General features: G+C 58.5%; 2 protein-coding genes across 2 annotated transcripts in view; both read left to right on the top strand.

Moving 5' to 3' along the window:
• The window catches only part of MLC1 (modulator of VRAC current 1), a 25,909-nt gene extending 22,917 nt beyond the window's left edge, over positions 1 to 2,992 (top strand). Inside the window, exon 10 of the mRNA XM_026448140.1 lies at positions 944 to 2,992. Within this exon, the coding sequence (XP_026303925.1) occupies positions 944 to 1,018 (75 nt within the window). The 3' untranslated portion in view covers positions 1,019 to 2,992. The remainder of the gene's footprint in view (positions 1 to 943) is intronic.
• Positions 2,993 to 4,293: 1,301 nt separating this feature from the next.
• The window catches only part of TTLL8 (tubulin tyrosine ligase like 8), a 30,134-nt gene continuing 18,018 nt past the window's right edge, over positions 4,294 to 16,409 (top strand). The window contains exons 1-9 of the mRNA XM_023221613.2: positions 4,294 to 4,361; positions 5,102 to 5,200; positions 6,915 to 7,006; positions 7,588 to 7,726; positions 8,505 to 8,578; positions 10,540 to 10,668; positions 11,888 to 12,002; positions 12,468 to 12,602; positions 15,686 to 15,872. Coding sequence (XP_023077381.1) covers positions 5,140 to 5,200; positions 6,915 to 7,006; positions 7,588 to 7,726; positions 8,505 to 8,578; positions 10,540 to 10,668; positions 11,888 to 12,002; positions 12,468 to 12,602; positions 15,686 to 15,872 — 932 coding nt within the window. The 5' untranslated portion in view covers positions 4,294 to 4,361; positions 5,102 to 5,139. The remainder of the gene's footprint in view (positions 4,362 to 5,101; positions 5,201 to 6,914; positions 7,007 to 7,587; positions 7,727 to 8,504; positions 8,579 to 10,539; positions 10,669 to 11,887; positions 12,003 to 12,467; positions 12,603 to 15,685; positions 15,873 to 16,409) is intronic.

Genomic DNA, 16,409 nt, shown 5'->3' with positions numbered 1-16,409 from the left:
TCCACCTGCAGGCCCCCCTCTCAGCGGGCTCTGAGTCCTGCTCCACCTGCAGGCCCCCTCTCAGCACGGCTGAGTCCTGCCCCACCTCCAGGCCCCCCTCTCAGCGGGGTTCTGAGTCCTGCCCCACCTCCAGGCCACCCTGGGCGGACCGGCCGCTGCTCTTGCCCTGCGTACCCTGCCTTCCTGTGTTTGGCACACCACCGGCCTCAGAGTCTTGGTGCAGAGCCTCCGGTGCCCGCTAAGTCCTGGAAGACGCCCTCTTGCCCTTGGCTCGTTTCTCAGCTGACCCAGTCGCCCCCACCCTCCACGCTCCCCACTGACATTCCCTTCACCTGCCTCCTCAGCTGCTTTGCTGCTGTTTTGCCTGGCTGTGGTCAATCTCCCTGCTAGGACGGCAGTCCCTGGGCCTGAAATGAGACCCACCTGGGTTTCTGTCATGACTAGCAAGGCCCAGAGTCGGATGCATGAGGCGCTCTCCCCAGATCCCAGAACTGCTGGTCCCGGGGCTCAGGGTGGGCGGCTGGGGCGCAGGTAGTCAGCTGGGGCTGGTGCTGTCCTCCCTTGTGCCTGGAGGGATCTGGTCACCTCTGCCTTAAGTGTGTTCTTCCTCGGCCGTCAGGCACATGCCCACCCTTGGGGGGCCTCCCTTGCCCCCCGCCCCAGAGCCAGGGCAAGGGGCCGAGTGAAGGGCTGCTCCATCCCAGGCTCCGTAGAGACTGCGGATGTGGGGACGCGGGCGTTTCTGGGACAGTGAGGGAGTAAAGGCCTTTGTCTCTTTCCATAGAGGCCCAGGGGTTAGTTCCCCCACTTCCTTCGCATTCAAAGAAAACTTCTGAAGTTAAAAGAATGCTGGCTGCTGGCTGCCTGTGGCCGAGTGGCGTGTCCAGCTTCCCGCCGCACAGGTGGTCCTGGTGAAGTAACACCTTTCCTGTCTCGGTCGCAGGTGGCCAGGAGCCCGCTGAAGGAGTTTGACAAGGAGAAAGCCTGGAGAGCCGTCGTGGTGCAGATGGCCCAGTGACCCCCGGATGCAGAAACTGGGTGGCAGTGCCCAGCCTGGCCCCAAGCACGGAAACGCACAACCCTAATCGCCCTGAGCTACTGCTTCTAACACCTCTTTTCCCTTGTGTGAGGGCAGACCAGGCTGCAGTGGGGTTTTCACTTCCTAGGGTAGTTTAATTTTAAAATAGGCCAATGTTGGCTAGTCTGTGTCCCAGCCAGATCAGTCAGTGCCAAGGGCTCCCGTGTCCTAACAGCAGGAGCATGGCCACAGCTTCCCAGGCCTAGGAAGGGCCCCCTGGCTCTGCCTCTGAGAGCCCCACCACTGAGCAGGCCCCAGCTCCACGTCCTGCCTCTCTCATGGCCTGGGCTGGAGTGGGCTCTCTGGACCTGACCGGGGGTCAGACTGTGGGTCCCCGTGTCTCCTGCCCACTCTGACCCGGCTTCTTCCCTCTACTCTTCGGGTCTATCCTGGGTGCTCAGTCAGCCCAGTGGGATCTTACCTACTTCCCTGCAAGGTGCACCTGCCCCAGGCTCAGCCTGCCCAGCGGCTCTTCCTGGACAGTGAGAACAAGACTGGGCACCTCTGTCCTGGCCCGGGAGCCATGGGGGCCCCTCCTGAAGAGCCCAGGTGCAAGTGACACGGGCTGCCACTGCTCTCCCAGGTGAAATCCACACCGGTCCACACTGGGTCGCCTGCCCTGTCTTCCTACGTGGACCCAGTCATTCTAGAGGAATCCGCCACCACAGTGGCTGGCCCACATCCCGGGCACTGCCCACATCCTGGGCACTGTCATGCCCAGCTTGGAGTGCCATGTGGCCACTGCTGTGACAGGCAGTGTTCTTGGGGGTGGGACCGCATGTAAGGCTTTGTAAACGGGCTGGACCACGTCTTCCTGGCCCTGGTGACTCCCTGGCCCCAGTGACCGGGGGAAGCTGAGCCCCTCCCTTCTGTGTTTGCTCCCATTACTCAAAATGCAGGACAGATCAGGTCAGAGCCCAGGAATCCTCACAGGTTCACCCAGCCCCCTCTACCTCCTAGCAAGTACTTTGTCTTGATCCTCACTGAGAAGGCCCCAGGGCCAGCGGTCTTCTCCATCTCTGCTGTTTTGGGGTCTTAGGGTACAGCCCAGGCGGTCACTGCCCACCTGCCAGACTGCAGGGACAGCTGGGTGTGAGAATAACACTGGCTTTGGATAGCGCCATGGCCACAAGTGGGTTCCCTGCATCTCCTCTTCCCTGAGGGCGCCTGGATCCTCCCAGCTGACACAGCAGTAAATCTGCAGTGAGTTGGGGTGACTGTGAAACTAGGAATATTGTTATTTTGGTCATTACTTTCCAGCAGGTGTTTTTCTTCACAGTGGTTTTGTTTCTTTCCTTCTGGTCTGAGAACACATGACCTTTCCCTTTACTGCCTTCGCGTGTATTGACTGGTCCCCCATGGGCTGCTGGAAAGGCCCAGAGATGCATTCTGTGGCCTGGGGCCATCGGGATCAAAGAACCAGGAGGCCTGGGAGATGCAGTTGGATGGCGCTACCTGCTAGGTTTGAGGACCCTCCCAGGTTTCCCACTGCTGAGCAGGAGTAACTCTGGCTGCCAAGATACCTTCATGGTGTTCACAACAAGTGGGATCATTATTTTCAACCATTCGAGGGGAATGCAGGCAAGACGTCTCCCCAGCTGCTCTGAGAGGGGACAAGCCAGTCCCTCTCTGCAGCCCTCAGCAGCTCCTGAAGGACAGAGACAGGGGCCGGGCAAACGCTTTGGCCAAGGTCCCAAACAAGCGCCACTGTGGGAGAGGAGAGGCCACTCCTACTGGCACCGGATACAGACCCCGCCCCGTCTGCAGGACACTCCCACCTCCCTGCAGCTTGGAGGCCGGTGGGGTCTGCTCCTGGGAATGGGGTGGGAGCCACAGGGACAGTACTGATGTCGTCTTGGGGGTAGACCAGAGAGCTCAAGTTTCAGAGCCAGAATTAGGCACTTGGAGCGTTTTTACTGGCTTTCACCTTCTTATTTTAGAGCGCTAAAAAATCCAGACAAATGGGGTTTAAAAGAACTGTCTCTTTCAATCTACGTTTTGGTTTAATACGCTTGAGCAATAAACGCTGCCTTGTAGACGTGGCTGTGGCTGTTTAATGTTGGGTCTCAGCAGGGTCGGCTCTCCCTCGGGACACAGGGAGGAGGGCCGGGTGAAGGGAGGGCCAGCTTTTCACTCACTGATTTGTGTAACCCCTAGAGGCCAGTCCTGGGGGCGGGTGAGGGCCCAGTGGCATTCCTGGGGGAAGAGGGAGGGAGCTGGAAAGGAACCACCCCGGCCAGGGGACGCAACCACTCCGGGCCCTTCAAGTCCCCAACCAGTCCCTTCAGACTCGGGGCAGAACCTCCCTTTTGGGATATCTTGGGAAGTTAAATGCAAAATAAAGTTGATTCAAAACCAAATAAAGACATCTAGGCTTTGGAAAGTTGCCGTGAGTGAGGGTCCTGGTGGGGCCGGTGTGTCTTTGCTACCCCCACCCCAAGGTGCCGGATGAGACACGAGCTACCCCTGGCGGGGCCATGGGGGGTGGGGTGATCTGATCTGCGGGGTCGGAGGGGATAGGACACGGGCCGTGTGGACCTGGGTGGGCTCAGAACACCCGGGGGACAGCGGCGTGGGACCCCACGAGTGGTTCTGCGGACACCAAGGCCCTCCCAGGTTCCACCGCAGGACGGGGGCGCTGCTGCGGTCACCCCGTCGCCCCCAACAACCAGGACCCGCAGCGCGTAGCCCGGGAGGAGCGAAGCGTCCGCGGCGTCCTCGCCCCGCCGCTCCAGCCTCGCGTGGGGCAGGGCCCCGGGAGACGGGGTGGCGTGAGGGCCCCGGGGAGGGCGAGGAGGCCCGGCGGGCCTGGGAGGCCTGAGGGGAGGGGCAGGATGTGACCCGCGGGTCTTTGTGACCTGGTGGGGGATTGAGTGTGACCTTCCCAGGGGGGCGCGGGGCCGCAGCGCATGACCTGGGGCCACCCTCGGGCCCTCCCCCGCGGGCACCATGGGGCGCACCGTCCCGCGCCCCGGACCCCGCAACCGCGCCTGCTCCGACAGCAGCCCGGGACCCCGACCCCAACCCGGGCGCAGCCCAAGCGCCGCCGACGGCTACCCGTCCGGGCCCGCGCCCCCCGCACGCCGCAGCCCCCAGCGCCCCCGCGTCCCCCGCCGCCCGCGCAGCCCCACGCCCCGGGGCCGCCGCCGCCGCACAGCCCCAGGCCCCGGGCCCAGCAGCCGCCGCACCGGGGGTGCACAAAGCTCGTGGCCGCCCCAGCACGTTGTCCCCGGCAACCCCAGGACGCCGGGCGGCGCGGTGCGAGCCACTGACCCGGTCCCCGGTGAGCACGACCCCCCGACCGCGGAACCCCAGGCTCGTCCGCGCTTCCGATCCCAGGCCGGATCCCTCCCCCACACCTGCCTTCGGAACCCCAGACCCGCCCCCCACATCCCGAAACCCAGGCCACGCCCTCTCCCCGCCCCGGGCTTCCGAGTTCTAGATGCCTCCCTCTAGGAATCCCAGACTCGGAATCCTCGCTCCGAACCACAGAACTGCCCCTCCACACCTGCCCAACTCTACCCACCGGCCCGCACTCGAAAGCCCAGAGCGGTTCTCCCCACCTTCCTCCTTCTGGGAACTCCACAACTGTCCACTCCCCTCTGCCTTCAGAACCCCATACCTCTCCTCATTAACCTAGACCTCCCCCCCCCCCCCACCCCCCCCCCACCCCCCCGCCCCGACCCCCAACCCCGGACCTGATCCCACAACCCAGACCTGACCCCAACCCAGACCTGACCCTCAACCCAGAGCTGACCCCAACCCCAGAGCTGACCCCAACCCCAGAGCTGACCCCAACCCCAGACCTGACCCCAATGCAGACCTGACCCCAATGCAGAGCTGACCCCAACCCCAGAGCTGACTCCCAACCCAGACCTGACCCCAATCCCAGAGCTGACCCCCAACCCAGACTTAATCCCCAACCCAGACCTGATCCTCAGCGTGGGCCTCAGAACCCTCTCCATCCCCAGGGCCCCCTACACCCTCCAGGTTACTGCATAACCACCACACCCTCTCCTTTAGGGGCCAGAGGAGCAAAGGGCGAGCTGTCGGAGGCCAGCATGGAGCCAGAGAAGAAGGGGCTGTCGTCGGCTTCTTCCAACGGAGACGGGAGAGAAAATAGTGGGTATCGCTCACCCAGAGCAGTGCTGCAGCTCCCGGGCTCAGAGGCAATGCTGGCTGCAGCCTGCTGCCAGGAAATCGGAGAATCTGGGGGCGGGCACTTCCCTGAGCTGTAGAACCAGGCGCCTTCTCTTGGACGGTCCAGGCATAGGACCCCAGGAGTGTTGGGGGGTGCTGGCTCCTGCCTCCTGCACCCCAATCTCACTGTCCAGCTTCTTGGGAAACTGGGAAATTAAACATGTAGGTGTGAAGGGCTCCCTTGGTGGGTCATGGGGGGCCCTGTACTCGCGTTTCTCTTCCTTCCTGCCCTTGCCCTCTTCAGGCTCGTCTTCGTTGCGTGGGTAAATGCTCCCTAGGGGTCAATGGCTGGGTTACAGGGCGGGCACATGCTTAGCTTTAGAAGGTCCCCCAACCATTTAAGGGCCCAATTGAGAGCTCCGGTGGCCCCCCCCAGGTCCGCTGTCCCCACCCGCAGTGGGGGTCCTCACTGCCACTCCGGCCCTCTGTTGGGTGTGGTTTTAATTTGCATTAATTAAATCTCACTGGTTTTAATTTGCATTTCCAGACAGCTCAAAGTGTTGAGCTGTTTTTCACATGATTATTGGCCACTTGGAGCTCTTCCTTCCGGAGTGCGGTTCTGGGTCTGCAGGCCGCGGTGAAATTGCGCTGTGACCTCATGGACTTGGAGGAATTCTCTGTATGTCCTGGATTCACGCTCTTTGTCAGATGGATGCAGCCTTGTCAGTCACTTCATGCTTCCTTTTGATCATCAGAACTTCTTAATTTAATTCAATCTATGTTTTTTGAGACGGCGCTGGTGGGAGTGTAGCAGTGAGGATGGCCATAGGTCACTGGCATCATCATCTTGGTTTTGGTGGGTCTCAGCCAGCTTCTTTACGGCAACCTGTTTTATATCAGCAGGGTCTTTATGACCTGTATCTTGTGCCGACCTCCTATCTCATCCTGTGACTTATAACGCCTTCACCATCTGGGAATGCAGTCTCATTTTACCCAGCCCCTATTCAAGATGGAGCTGCTCTGGTTCACACACCTCTGACACTTCTACCACCATTCCGTGGACCAGCGTCCGGCCACACGCCCTCTCTCACAGCTCTGGTCTCCATCACTGTGGACTGTGGATGAATTTTGCTGGCTTATGGATGGCGCCCCTCAGAATATGCCATTTCATGTCTGGCCTAGTCAGAGGCATGTCTTTTTTTTTTTTTTTTTTTTTTTGAGACACAGTTTCGCTCTTGTTGTCCAGGCTGGAGGGCAATGGCGCCATCTCAGCTCACTGCAACCTCCACCTCCCGGTTCAAGTGATTCTCCTGCCTCAGCCTCCTTAGCAGTTGGGATTATAGGCATGAGCCACCATGCCCGGCTAACTTTTGTATTTTTAGTATAGATGTGGTTTCACCATGTTGGTCAGGCTGATCTCGAACTCCTGGCCTCAGGTGATCCACCCGCCTCGGCCTCCCATAATGCTGGGATTACAGGCCTGAATCATCGCGCCCAGCTAACTTTTGTATTTTTAGTAGAGACGGGGTTTCACCATGTTGGCCAAGCTGGTCTTGAACTCCTGGCCTCAGGTGATCCACCCACCTCGGCCTCCCACAGTGCTGGGATTAACAGTGCTGGGATGACAGACGTGAGCCACCGCGCCCGGCCTTGGATGCCTTATCCTTTGATTTGATGTCCTCTTTCTCTTTTGCAGAATTAAAACAAGGAATTTCCCAAGACTTGGCTTCTTCCTCCAGATTAGACAGATATAAGATAGCAAGGCAATTAACAGAAAAAGCTATCAAGGTAAATGCTCCTTTTGGGACTCTGGGGAGGGGGGACACTTTTTTAAAAGGACATTTATTTTGGAACTTGGAATCTGTCCATCTGGTCTCTGGCTCACTGTGTCCCCGAGCTGCAGCCTCCTCCCTGTGGGGACTTGGCTGATGTTACCTTTTGTTTACTTACTTATTTTTGAGATGAAGTCTTGCTCTATTGCCGAGGCTGGAGTGCAGTGGCACAATCTCAGCTTACCACAACCTCTGCTTCCCAGGTTTAAGCAATTCTTGTGCCTCAGCCTCCCGAGTACCTGGGACTACAGGTGCATGCCACCATGCCCAGCTAATTTTTAGTAGAGATTTATTTAGTAGAGATTGTATTTTTTAGTAGAGATGGAGGTTTCACTATGTTGGCCAGGCTGCACTCCAGCCTGGGTGACAGAGCGAGATTCCATCTCAAAAAAAAAAAAAAAAAAAAAATTACATTATTGGGTGATGGATGCCCCCAAATCTCAGAAACCAGCACTAAAGAGCTTATCCATGCAACCAAAGTCTGCCTCTTCCCCAAAAATGATTGAAATAAAATAAAATGTCCTCTTGCCATTTTAGGAGAAGAAGATTTTCTCTATTTACGGACACTACCCGGTGGTCCGGGCCGCTCTGCGAAGGAAGGGCTGGGTGGAGAAGAAGTTCCACTTTTTGCCCAAGTTCATTCCGGATGTCGAGGACGAAGGCGCTGGGGTTGCTGGTAGCGTATTTGTCTCAGCTCAGGGCGTGTGCGTCTGTCACAGGCAGGGGGAGTTGGCACTGGCCTGACTGTGGCTCCTGCCCCTCGGTCCTGGTGTGCCTGATGGGGTGTCTCCGACCCCAGGTCTCCATCGCCCTCCTGGCCTCCCCACCCCAGGCGGTCGCGCCAGGCAAACTCTTTCAAGTCCCCAGCCCTGCTCCCTTCTCAGAGTCCCTGTGGCCCCTGTCCAGGCCTCCTCCTGCCCGGGTGATTTCTGTCATCCTCTTTCTGCCTGGCCCCGGCCGTCCCTCCTCCAGCCCCAGGTCCCCAAATCCACTCCTCAGGCCCCCGCGGCGCTGGCTGCTCCTGGCTGACATCTGCACAGCTGTGTCTGTGTCCTCTTGGCCTCATTGAGACCCGGATCAAATGTCCCCCTCCTCCTCCACCCCTGCCCGTGGCCCCTCAGCCTCTATCACTCCCACCCCCATCCCGGGCTGTCTCCACCGTTCCACACCCAGGGACACCTGGGCCTCCAGGAATCCCGGGCCCCTAAGCCCTGTCACAGCCGTGGGGAGGTTCTATGCAGTGGACGCTCACTGGATGTGTGGGGACTGCCAGAGCGCCCCGAGCCTGACTCAGGACCCACAAAGGCACCTGCTCCACCAGGGCAAGGCCCCACCTGGAGCAAGGTTTCTGGAAGTGAACAAGTTGCTGTCCTGCCTGCGGTGGTGGTAACGGACACGGAGCGGGAAGTCTGGCTGAGGCTCCATGTTCAGGCCTCCCCGTGTTTCGTTGGCAGATGTTACATGTGGCAAAGTCAAAGAAAATCAAGAAATGGCCTTGGAGAAAACAGACGACATCCACAACGTGATGGTACGTCCCCTGCGTGCATCGTGGTCAGCCGCGCCTCTCCAAGGCTTCTCACACCACCACCCTGCTCCATGCCCACTCGCCCATGTCCTGGGGGGTTGGCAGCCCAGCGGGGGCAAAGCCCTAGTCACAGCAGGGCCCTTTGACTAGGCAGCAAGGCCTGGCTGCCCCCAGGGGTGGGGCGAGCCCTTTGGTGCTGGATGAGCCGCTGTGCAGTGAGCGGACCCTGTCCTCCCAGCTCCCCTCCACCCACACCAGGCTGGCTTGCCGCGTGCACGTGGAAGCTGAGGGCACTGAGGCCCAGCAGGGCTTGGACAGCTCGGCCGGTGTGTTGCAGGATGGGGCCTGGCCAGCGAGTGAGCTGGGGTCTCCAGCACCACGGCAGTATGCCCCTCCCCACCTCCCCAGCCCAGTCTAGTCCCTGAGGGCTCCCAACCCTCCACCATGAAGAGGACGAAAGAGAAACCAGAGTGGGAGGCGACATTTGCAGTACTTAAAATTTAAAAGATCAAATGTCCAGAATGTATGAAGAACTCACAAATCAGCAATGAAAAGACAAACAGAGAAATGGGCCCAGACTTGATTAGGCGCTTCCTACACGGCCCGTGAGCTCGTCCTTCCAGGTTCCTGGAGCCAGTGCCTTTCCCATAGAGCGTCGTGGGTGCTCCAGCGGCTCCCACAGGTCCGTGGGCAGTGGTGTGGACACAACAGAACGTTCCTCACTGTTCTGGAGGCTGGAGTCTGGGTCAGGGGCAGCGTGGCTGGGTGCTCTGAGAGTGTCCTGGTTCACGGGCAACTGGCTTCTCTCTGCGTCCTCACACAGAGGCAAGGGTTTTTCTGGGGCCTCTTTGTAAGGGTGCAAGCCCATCGTAAGCGGCTCAGGCTCATGACTTAATCCTAAAGCCCGCCTCCTATGCCATCGCCCTGAGGCTGAGGATTGTAACACATGCATTCTGGAGAGACAGAAACACTCTGCTCATTGCGCCTGGAGGAGAGACAGCTGCAGGTGGCAGTTACCTGGTGGGGGTGGCTGGGGGACTTCGCCTCTGTTGGTGATGCTGTTTCTCACCCCGTACACAGTGGTTAGTGGTTAGCAGCTAGTGTGCTATTATTTACACACACACACACACACACACATATTTTTTTTGGGGGGGGCGTGTTTTGAGATGGAGTCTTACTCTGTTGCCCATGTTGGAGTACAATGGTGTGATCTCAGCTCACTGCAACCTCTGCCTCCCAGGTTCAAGTGATTCTCCTGCCTCAGCCTCCTGAATAGCTGGGATTACAGGCGCCCACCACCATGCCTGGCTAATTTTTGTATTTTTAGTACAGACGAGGTTTCACCACGTTGGCCGGGCTGGTCTTGAACTCCTGGCCTCAAGTGATCTACCCGCCTTGGCCTCTCAAAGTGTTGGGATTACAGGCGTGAGCCACTGCACCCAGCCTGGTTGGAATTTTGACTTAACAGATGCCGTTTTGTAAACAGAAAAGCACCAACCACACGCCCCCAGCTCCACGCCCAGCCCCTCTATCAGCAGGGCAGGAGCAGGAGGCCAGAGCCTGGGGCTCAGGGAGGGGTGCGCAGGGCCCACAGTGCAGGCCTGGGGGCTTCCGTCCTGGGGACTGTGAGCTCTGGCTTATGAAGTGTCATGTCATCTCGGCAAGTGGTGCGTCCCCACACCCACGCAGACCCCATGCGGAGGGCTCAGGCCCCACCTGCAGCCCCACATCAGGGGTGGCTCCCCAGAGCCCGAGGTCCCTCCGTGGAAACCCTGCGTGGTCCTGGTTGCGCCCCACATCCCGTGCACAGGAGGAGCACAAGGAGCACTACTGCCCGCAGCAGAGCCCAGCTGGGATCCTCACGCTGCACGCCATGTATCTGCTGATGGTCGCCTCGCTCTGTCCCGTCCTGGCTGGTGTGAACCTTGGATGCTGAGCATCAATAAAGACTTTCTTCTTGCCAGTCTAGGTTGGTAAAAAACGAGATGCCGTACCTCCTCTGGACCATCAAGAGGGACGCCATTGACTATCACAGCCTGACCTGCGACCAGATGCTGAACCACTACGCAAAGACAGCCTCCTTCACCACCAAGGTGAGCCGGCTGCTTGGGCATAGTGGGAGCCGGCAAGGGTGGTGGGGAGGGGCTTCTGCAGCCATTAGGGACCCTCGGTGGCTGGTCAGTGACCATGGGTGGCCATCGGCAGCCACCAGCCACCGCCTGGGCGCCTCCCAGGACTCCTGGTCTAAGGCCGTGGCCAGAATCCCTCAGTGCCCACCCCACTCCCTGCACCCCTGTGCCCTTTGCTCTGTGTCTCTGGGTGAATCCGGGGCCACAGAAGCCCCCTCCTCAGAGCACAGAGGCCAAAGATGGGGCTGAGTGGGGGCTGCCTCAGGGCGTTGGGTGCTGAAAGGGCCGTGGGTCCCCAGGGGAAAAGGTGCCGCTCCCCGCAGCACTGGGCACTCCCCCGCCTCCCCCGGCCTCCAGCCCTGCACAAGGCAGCTTCCATACCCTTCCCACCAAGGCCCAGGGCTGGGGCCTGCCCAGGACGCAGGGTGTGGGGACCCTGCTGAGGGAGGGGTCCGGGAAGAGGGGCTTTCCTGGCACAGAGGTCCCTCTCAACAGTCCAGGTGCGGCTGCCTCAGCACAGCGTGGGGCGGAGGTGTGGGACAAGGCTCCCTGCTGCACGTAATACCCCAGGGTCAGGCCAGCGCCAGTGCTGCTTCTGGAAACACGGCCCCTTCAAAGACCCTGTGTGCAGAGCCAGTCAGCGTGTGCTGTGTTTTCTGGGGGCCGGCCACTTTTTTCCTTAACGGGGTGACAGACCAGACGTTGGGGTGCGGGGACTTCATGATATGCCTCTCTAACGGCGAGTGCTGCATCGTGTGTGGTGGGCAGTGCTGGGCGTGTGGCCGCATTCCGGGTTCGGCAGCCGGTCCTCCCTCTCCTGGGGCCTGAGCTGTGGGACACCCTGTGGCCCATTTAGGGGCCTGGAGGGAGCCCCAGTGCCCACTGCCCTCGGTGCCCTCAGCTGCAGCCTCCCCATTCCTCGGGACCTGCCACGCCCCCCACTGCCTCAAGGATGCTCTGAGCCTGGCCTGCACATCCACCTACCGACTGCTGGGACCGGCTGGAGGGGGCGGCCTGGGGCCCTGGGGGACCGTGTGTCTGGGGGGGCGGGATCTGCCCTAGGGGTGCTGTGTGGTGCCCCATGGCCAGGCAAGTCCGAGGTGGACGGCCCGTCCTCGCCTTGTGAGCGAGGCGGAGCTGAGCTGAGCTGCCCCTCGTACCTAACGTGCCGCTGTCTCTGGAGATCGGGCTGTGCGTGAACATGCGGAGCCTGCCCTGGTACGTCCCGGCCAACCCCGACTCCTTCTTCCCGCGCTGCTACAGCCTCTGCACCCAGAGCGAGCAGCAGGAATTCCTGGGTAAGTGAGGAGATGGCAGAGGACCCCAGGGTGGTCAGCAGAGAGGCTTCTAGAAAGATCCCCCTGGTGCTGAGACAGACTGATGGGTCAGGGTCTGAGGACAGAGGACCGGAGAGAGGCCTCCCATGGCCATGGCTGTGGCAGTACAGGGGCCAGGGACCCCGGGGAGGGAGGGCAGGCAGGCAGGGAGTGTGTGGTTCTGCACTAGGCCTGTGGACAGTGCGGCGAGCAGCTGGGGCAAGGCCAGCTCCGTGGTTGGAGGCCAAGGGGTACAGTTGGATGGCTGCAAACAGAGGCGCTGCAGGGAGAAGGGCGGGCAGAGTGGGGGTGTGGGAGCAGGCCTGGGCCCCACTGGCTGTGAGGGCGGGAAGTGGGGCGGGTCGGGGAGCGTCTATTGCCCTGGCCCCATCTCCAGTCCCCAGTCCTGGCTCGGGCAGACGGGGCGAGGCCGTGCTGTCTTTTCAGAAGACTTCCGGCGCACCATGGCATCCAGCATCCTCAAGTGGGTGGTCAGCCACCAGAGCTGCAGCAGGAGCGGCAGGAGCAAGCCCAGGGGCCGGAGGGAGGAGGCCGGGAGCAGCGACCTGAGCAGCAGGCAAGGTGCGCTGGGCCGGGGCAGGGCAGGGCCGGGCCACTAGAGCTCGCGGCCTCCACAGGGGCCCTCCCGCCTCCTGGGTGTGGTCAGTCCTGAGGGTCGCGGCAGCCGGGACCAGATGCAGCGATGCCTCAGACTCTCGATTCTCGTGGCAAATGGGTTTTCTCTTCTAACCGTGGGGCTAAATGTCAAAGTCACCCCGTTTGTAAAGCACCTGGCTGTTAAAGCAGCCCTGGGACATCCAAGTCCCACACTCACCACCACAGTCCCGTGCCGTGGACGTGGTTCCAGCCTGTGGTCAGAAGCCTGCCCTGCCCCACGGCCACCACGATGCCGCATCCTGAGTCTCCCCAAAGGGGCCCCATGGGAGAGGACACAGGAAGCCCCAGGGAGAGGCGCCCCGGGTGGTCCAGGGATGTGAACCAGCCGTCGTGTTTTTGGACAAAACCCAAATCTTTTTTGTGGTGGTTGGTTTTAATAAAATGTACTTTCTAGAGCAGTTTTAGGTCACAGCACAGCCGAGCAGAGGGTACAAGATTTGCCACACTCCGCTGCCCCCGTGCCTCCCCCACCGCCAGCATCCCCCGCCAAAGCAGTGCGTTTCAGCTGTTGACAGATGAACGTTGGTGCATTAAACTTTTAGAGTGTATTTGAGCAAACAGTGATTTGTGCCAATCAGACGGCTGCAGGGCTCCACCGAGGGGAAAACCCTTCTAGGTAAATGTGGAAACGGAGGAAATAAATCCTGATTGGTGAACGCTAGAGCGGTGGCCTTGTTTGTGCTGAGTGACAACTGGTTCCCAGCTGGCTGCCTGTGATTGGCTGTGCTTAAGTTTCGTTTTCAATTCTGAGTTAGGTTGTGGTTTGCGCTTGTTGGAGACCAGGTCACTTGGGCCACCTCAGTCTGATGGCCTCCTAATTAATGGTTTTTTTTTTTTGAGATGGAGTCTCGCTCTGTCACCCAGATTGAAGTACAATAGTGTGATCTTGGCTCACTGCAACCTCCGCCTCCTGGGTTCAAGCGATTCTCCTGTCTTAGCTTCCCGGGTAGTTGGGTGCCCAGCACCACGCCTGGCTAATGTTTTGTATTTTTAGTGGAGACGGGGTTTTGCCACGATGGCCAGGCTGGTCTCGAACTCCTGACCTCAGGTGATCCACCCACCTCGGCCTCCCACAGTGCTGGGATTACAGGCCACCGCACCCGGCCTAATTAATGATTTTAACACAATTGGTGAACCTGCAGTGACACATCATGGTAACCCAAATGGTGTTATACATTCTACAGGCTTGGACAATGTATGATGCCGTGTATCCACCATTCCAACATCAGACAGAGACGATCCCTTGCCCTAAAACTCCCTGTGCTCTGTCTCTTCATCCCCCCACCCAGAGCTGCTGGCTACCACTGATGTTTTTCCTGTCTCCGTGGTTTTGCCTTTTCTAGAATGCCGTTCGGTTAGAACGACGTAGCATGGAGCCTTTTCAGATGGGCTTCTTCGACTTAGGAATATGCACTTCAGATTCCTCCAGGTCTTTTCATGACTTGAGAGCTCATTTCTTTTTAGGGCTGAGTAATATTCCACTATCTGGATCCACCACTGTTTACTTATCTATTCATCTGCTGAAGGGCATCTCAGTCACTTCCAGGTTTTGACTATCATGAATAACGTTTCTCTTGATATCTGTGTGCAGGTCTTTGTGTGGCCATGAGTTTTGAATTCATCTGGGTAAATACCAAAGAATACACTTACTGGGTGGCATGGCAAGAGTATGTTTCATTTTGTAAGAAACTGCCAGAATGTCTTCCAAAGTAGCTGCACCATTTTGCATTCCCACTAGCAATGAGGGAGAGTTCCTATTCTCCACATCCTCACCAGCCTTTGATGTGGTCAGTGTTCTGTTTGCAGCATTCTCCCAGGTCTGTGTTAGTGTCTCATTAGTGTCATGATTTTGTTGTGAGACAGGGTCTCACTGTGTTGCCCAGGCTCGTCTCAAACTTTCAGGCTCAAGCGAGCCTCCTGTGTCAGCCTCCCAAAGTGCTGGGATTACAGGCGTGCCCAGCCTCCATTTCCTTGTGAATTTCTGAGGATATTTTATAGAAAAAATTTGTAGATATGCAATTGCTAGTCCATAGCGGTATATGGTATCGAGCATGTGTTCATATGCTTGTTTTCCATCTGTATGTATTTTTGGTGAGGTGTCTGTTCAGATTGCTCATTTAAAATTGTTTCCTGGCTGGGTGCAGTGGCTCACACCTGTAATCCCAGCACTTTGGAGGCTGAGGTGGGTGGATCACTTGAGGTCAGGAGTTTGAGACCAGCTTGGCCAACATGGTGAAACCCCATCTCTACTAAAAATACAAGATTATCCAGGCATGGTGGTACACACGTGTAATCCCAGCTACTCAGGAGGCTGAGGCAGGAGAATCACTTGAACCCAGGTGGCAGAGGTTGCAGTGAGCCAAGATCTTGCCATCCAGCCTGGGCGACAAGAGCAAAATTCTGTCTTAAAAAAATAAAAATAAAAAATAAAATTTATATTTTCTTGTTGAGTTTCAAGAGTTCTCTGTATACTCTAGGTAATATTCCTCTATTAGATGTGTGCAAGTATTTCCTCCCAATCTATGGCTCGTCTTCTCATTGTCTTGACATCTTGATATTGTCCTTTACAGAACAGAAGTTTTTCATTTTAATGACGTTGAACTTATCAGTAATTGCTACTGTGAGGAGCTGAGGGTCTAGCGGCGGGGTCCGCCGAGGAGCTGAGGGTCTAGCGGCGGGGCCCGCCAAGGAGCTGAGGGTCTAGCGGCGGGGTGCATATGTTTCTTGTGAGGACATAGCACTCACAGAGCCATTCAGGAGGGAGGAAGTCACCTGCCCAGACGGAGGCGTGACATCCAGGGTGGCTGCCCAGAGAAGCTGGGTTGGGTATTGGCGTGCCTGCCTGGGGGTCTGGGATACTTGTTGGGTATTGGGGCACAGAGGGAGTGGAGCGGACTTTGCCCATGGCTTTAGGCCTTACCCCTCGAGGTGGGCAGGACTGTCCCTGGGTGGGGTTCCCACTCCACGTGCCTGTGTCTGGGTTTCAGATGCCGAAAATGCTGAGGCAAAGCTCAGGGGTCTCCCGGGACAGCTTGTGGACATCGCATGCAAGGTGTGCCAGGCCTACCTGGGGCAGCTGGAGCATGAGGACATCGACACGTCGGCGGACGCCGCGGAGGACCTCACCGAGGCCGAGTGGGAGGACCTGACACAGCAGTACTACTCCCTCGTTCAGTAAGACTTGCACAGGCCCCTGGCACGTGTCGGAGCCGTGAGTGCGGACTGCAGGAGCTTCCGGGGCAGTGCATTGGGTCACCTGTCTGGGCATAGGTTACCTGTGGAGTATTGAGTGCTGGGATGCCTGTCCTGGCACTGGGACTCCTTTCTGGATGTCTGGGATACTTGCTGGGTATTGGGGTATCTGTCTGGATCTTGGGGCTTCTGTCTGGAAGTCTGGGATGCTTGTTGGGTACTGGGGTGTGTGCCTGGATCTTAGGGTGCCTTACAGGTGTCGGGGTGCCCAGGCGCTCTGTTGCTTGTCTCACCAGGCCCCTGATGACTGTCGAGAGGATGATACCCCCTCAGGGGGCCTTTAGGGAGGAGCATTGTCTTGTGTGTCTTCAAAATCCAGAAGGGTATGATGTCATTTGAGCCCCCACAGCCCGAGACAGGCAGGTGGGGTTTGTCTGTTTCGCAGCTGGGGCACCTGCCTCACTCTTGGCATTGGCGAGTGACTGGCAGGGGTGTGCCTGGGCCCAGAGCTCAGCAGCT

Source organism: Piliocolobus tephrosceles, chromosome 19 (genome assembly GCF_002776525.5).
Source record: "Piliocolobus tephrosceles isolate RC106 chromosome 19, ASM277652v3, whole genome shotgun sequence".
In the NCBI taxonomy this organism is placed as follows: Eukaryota; Metazoa; Chordata; class Mammalia; order Primates; family Cercopithecidae; genus Piliocolobus; species Piliocolobus tephrosceles.
This window is presented reverse-complemented; position numbering and strand designations above follow the sequence as displayed.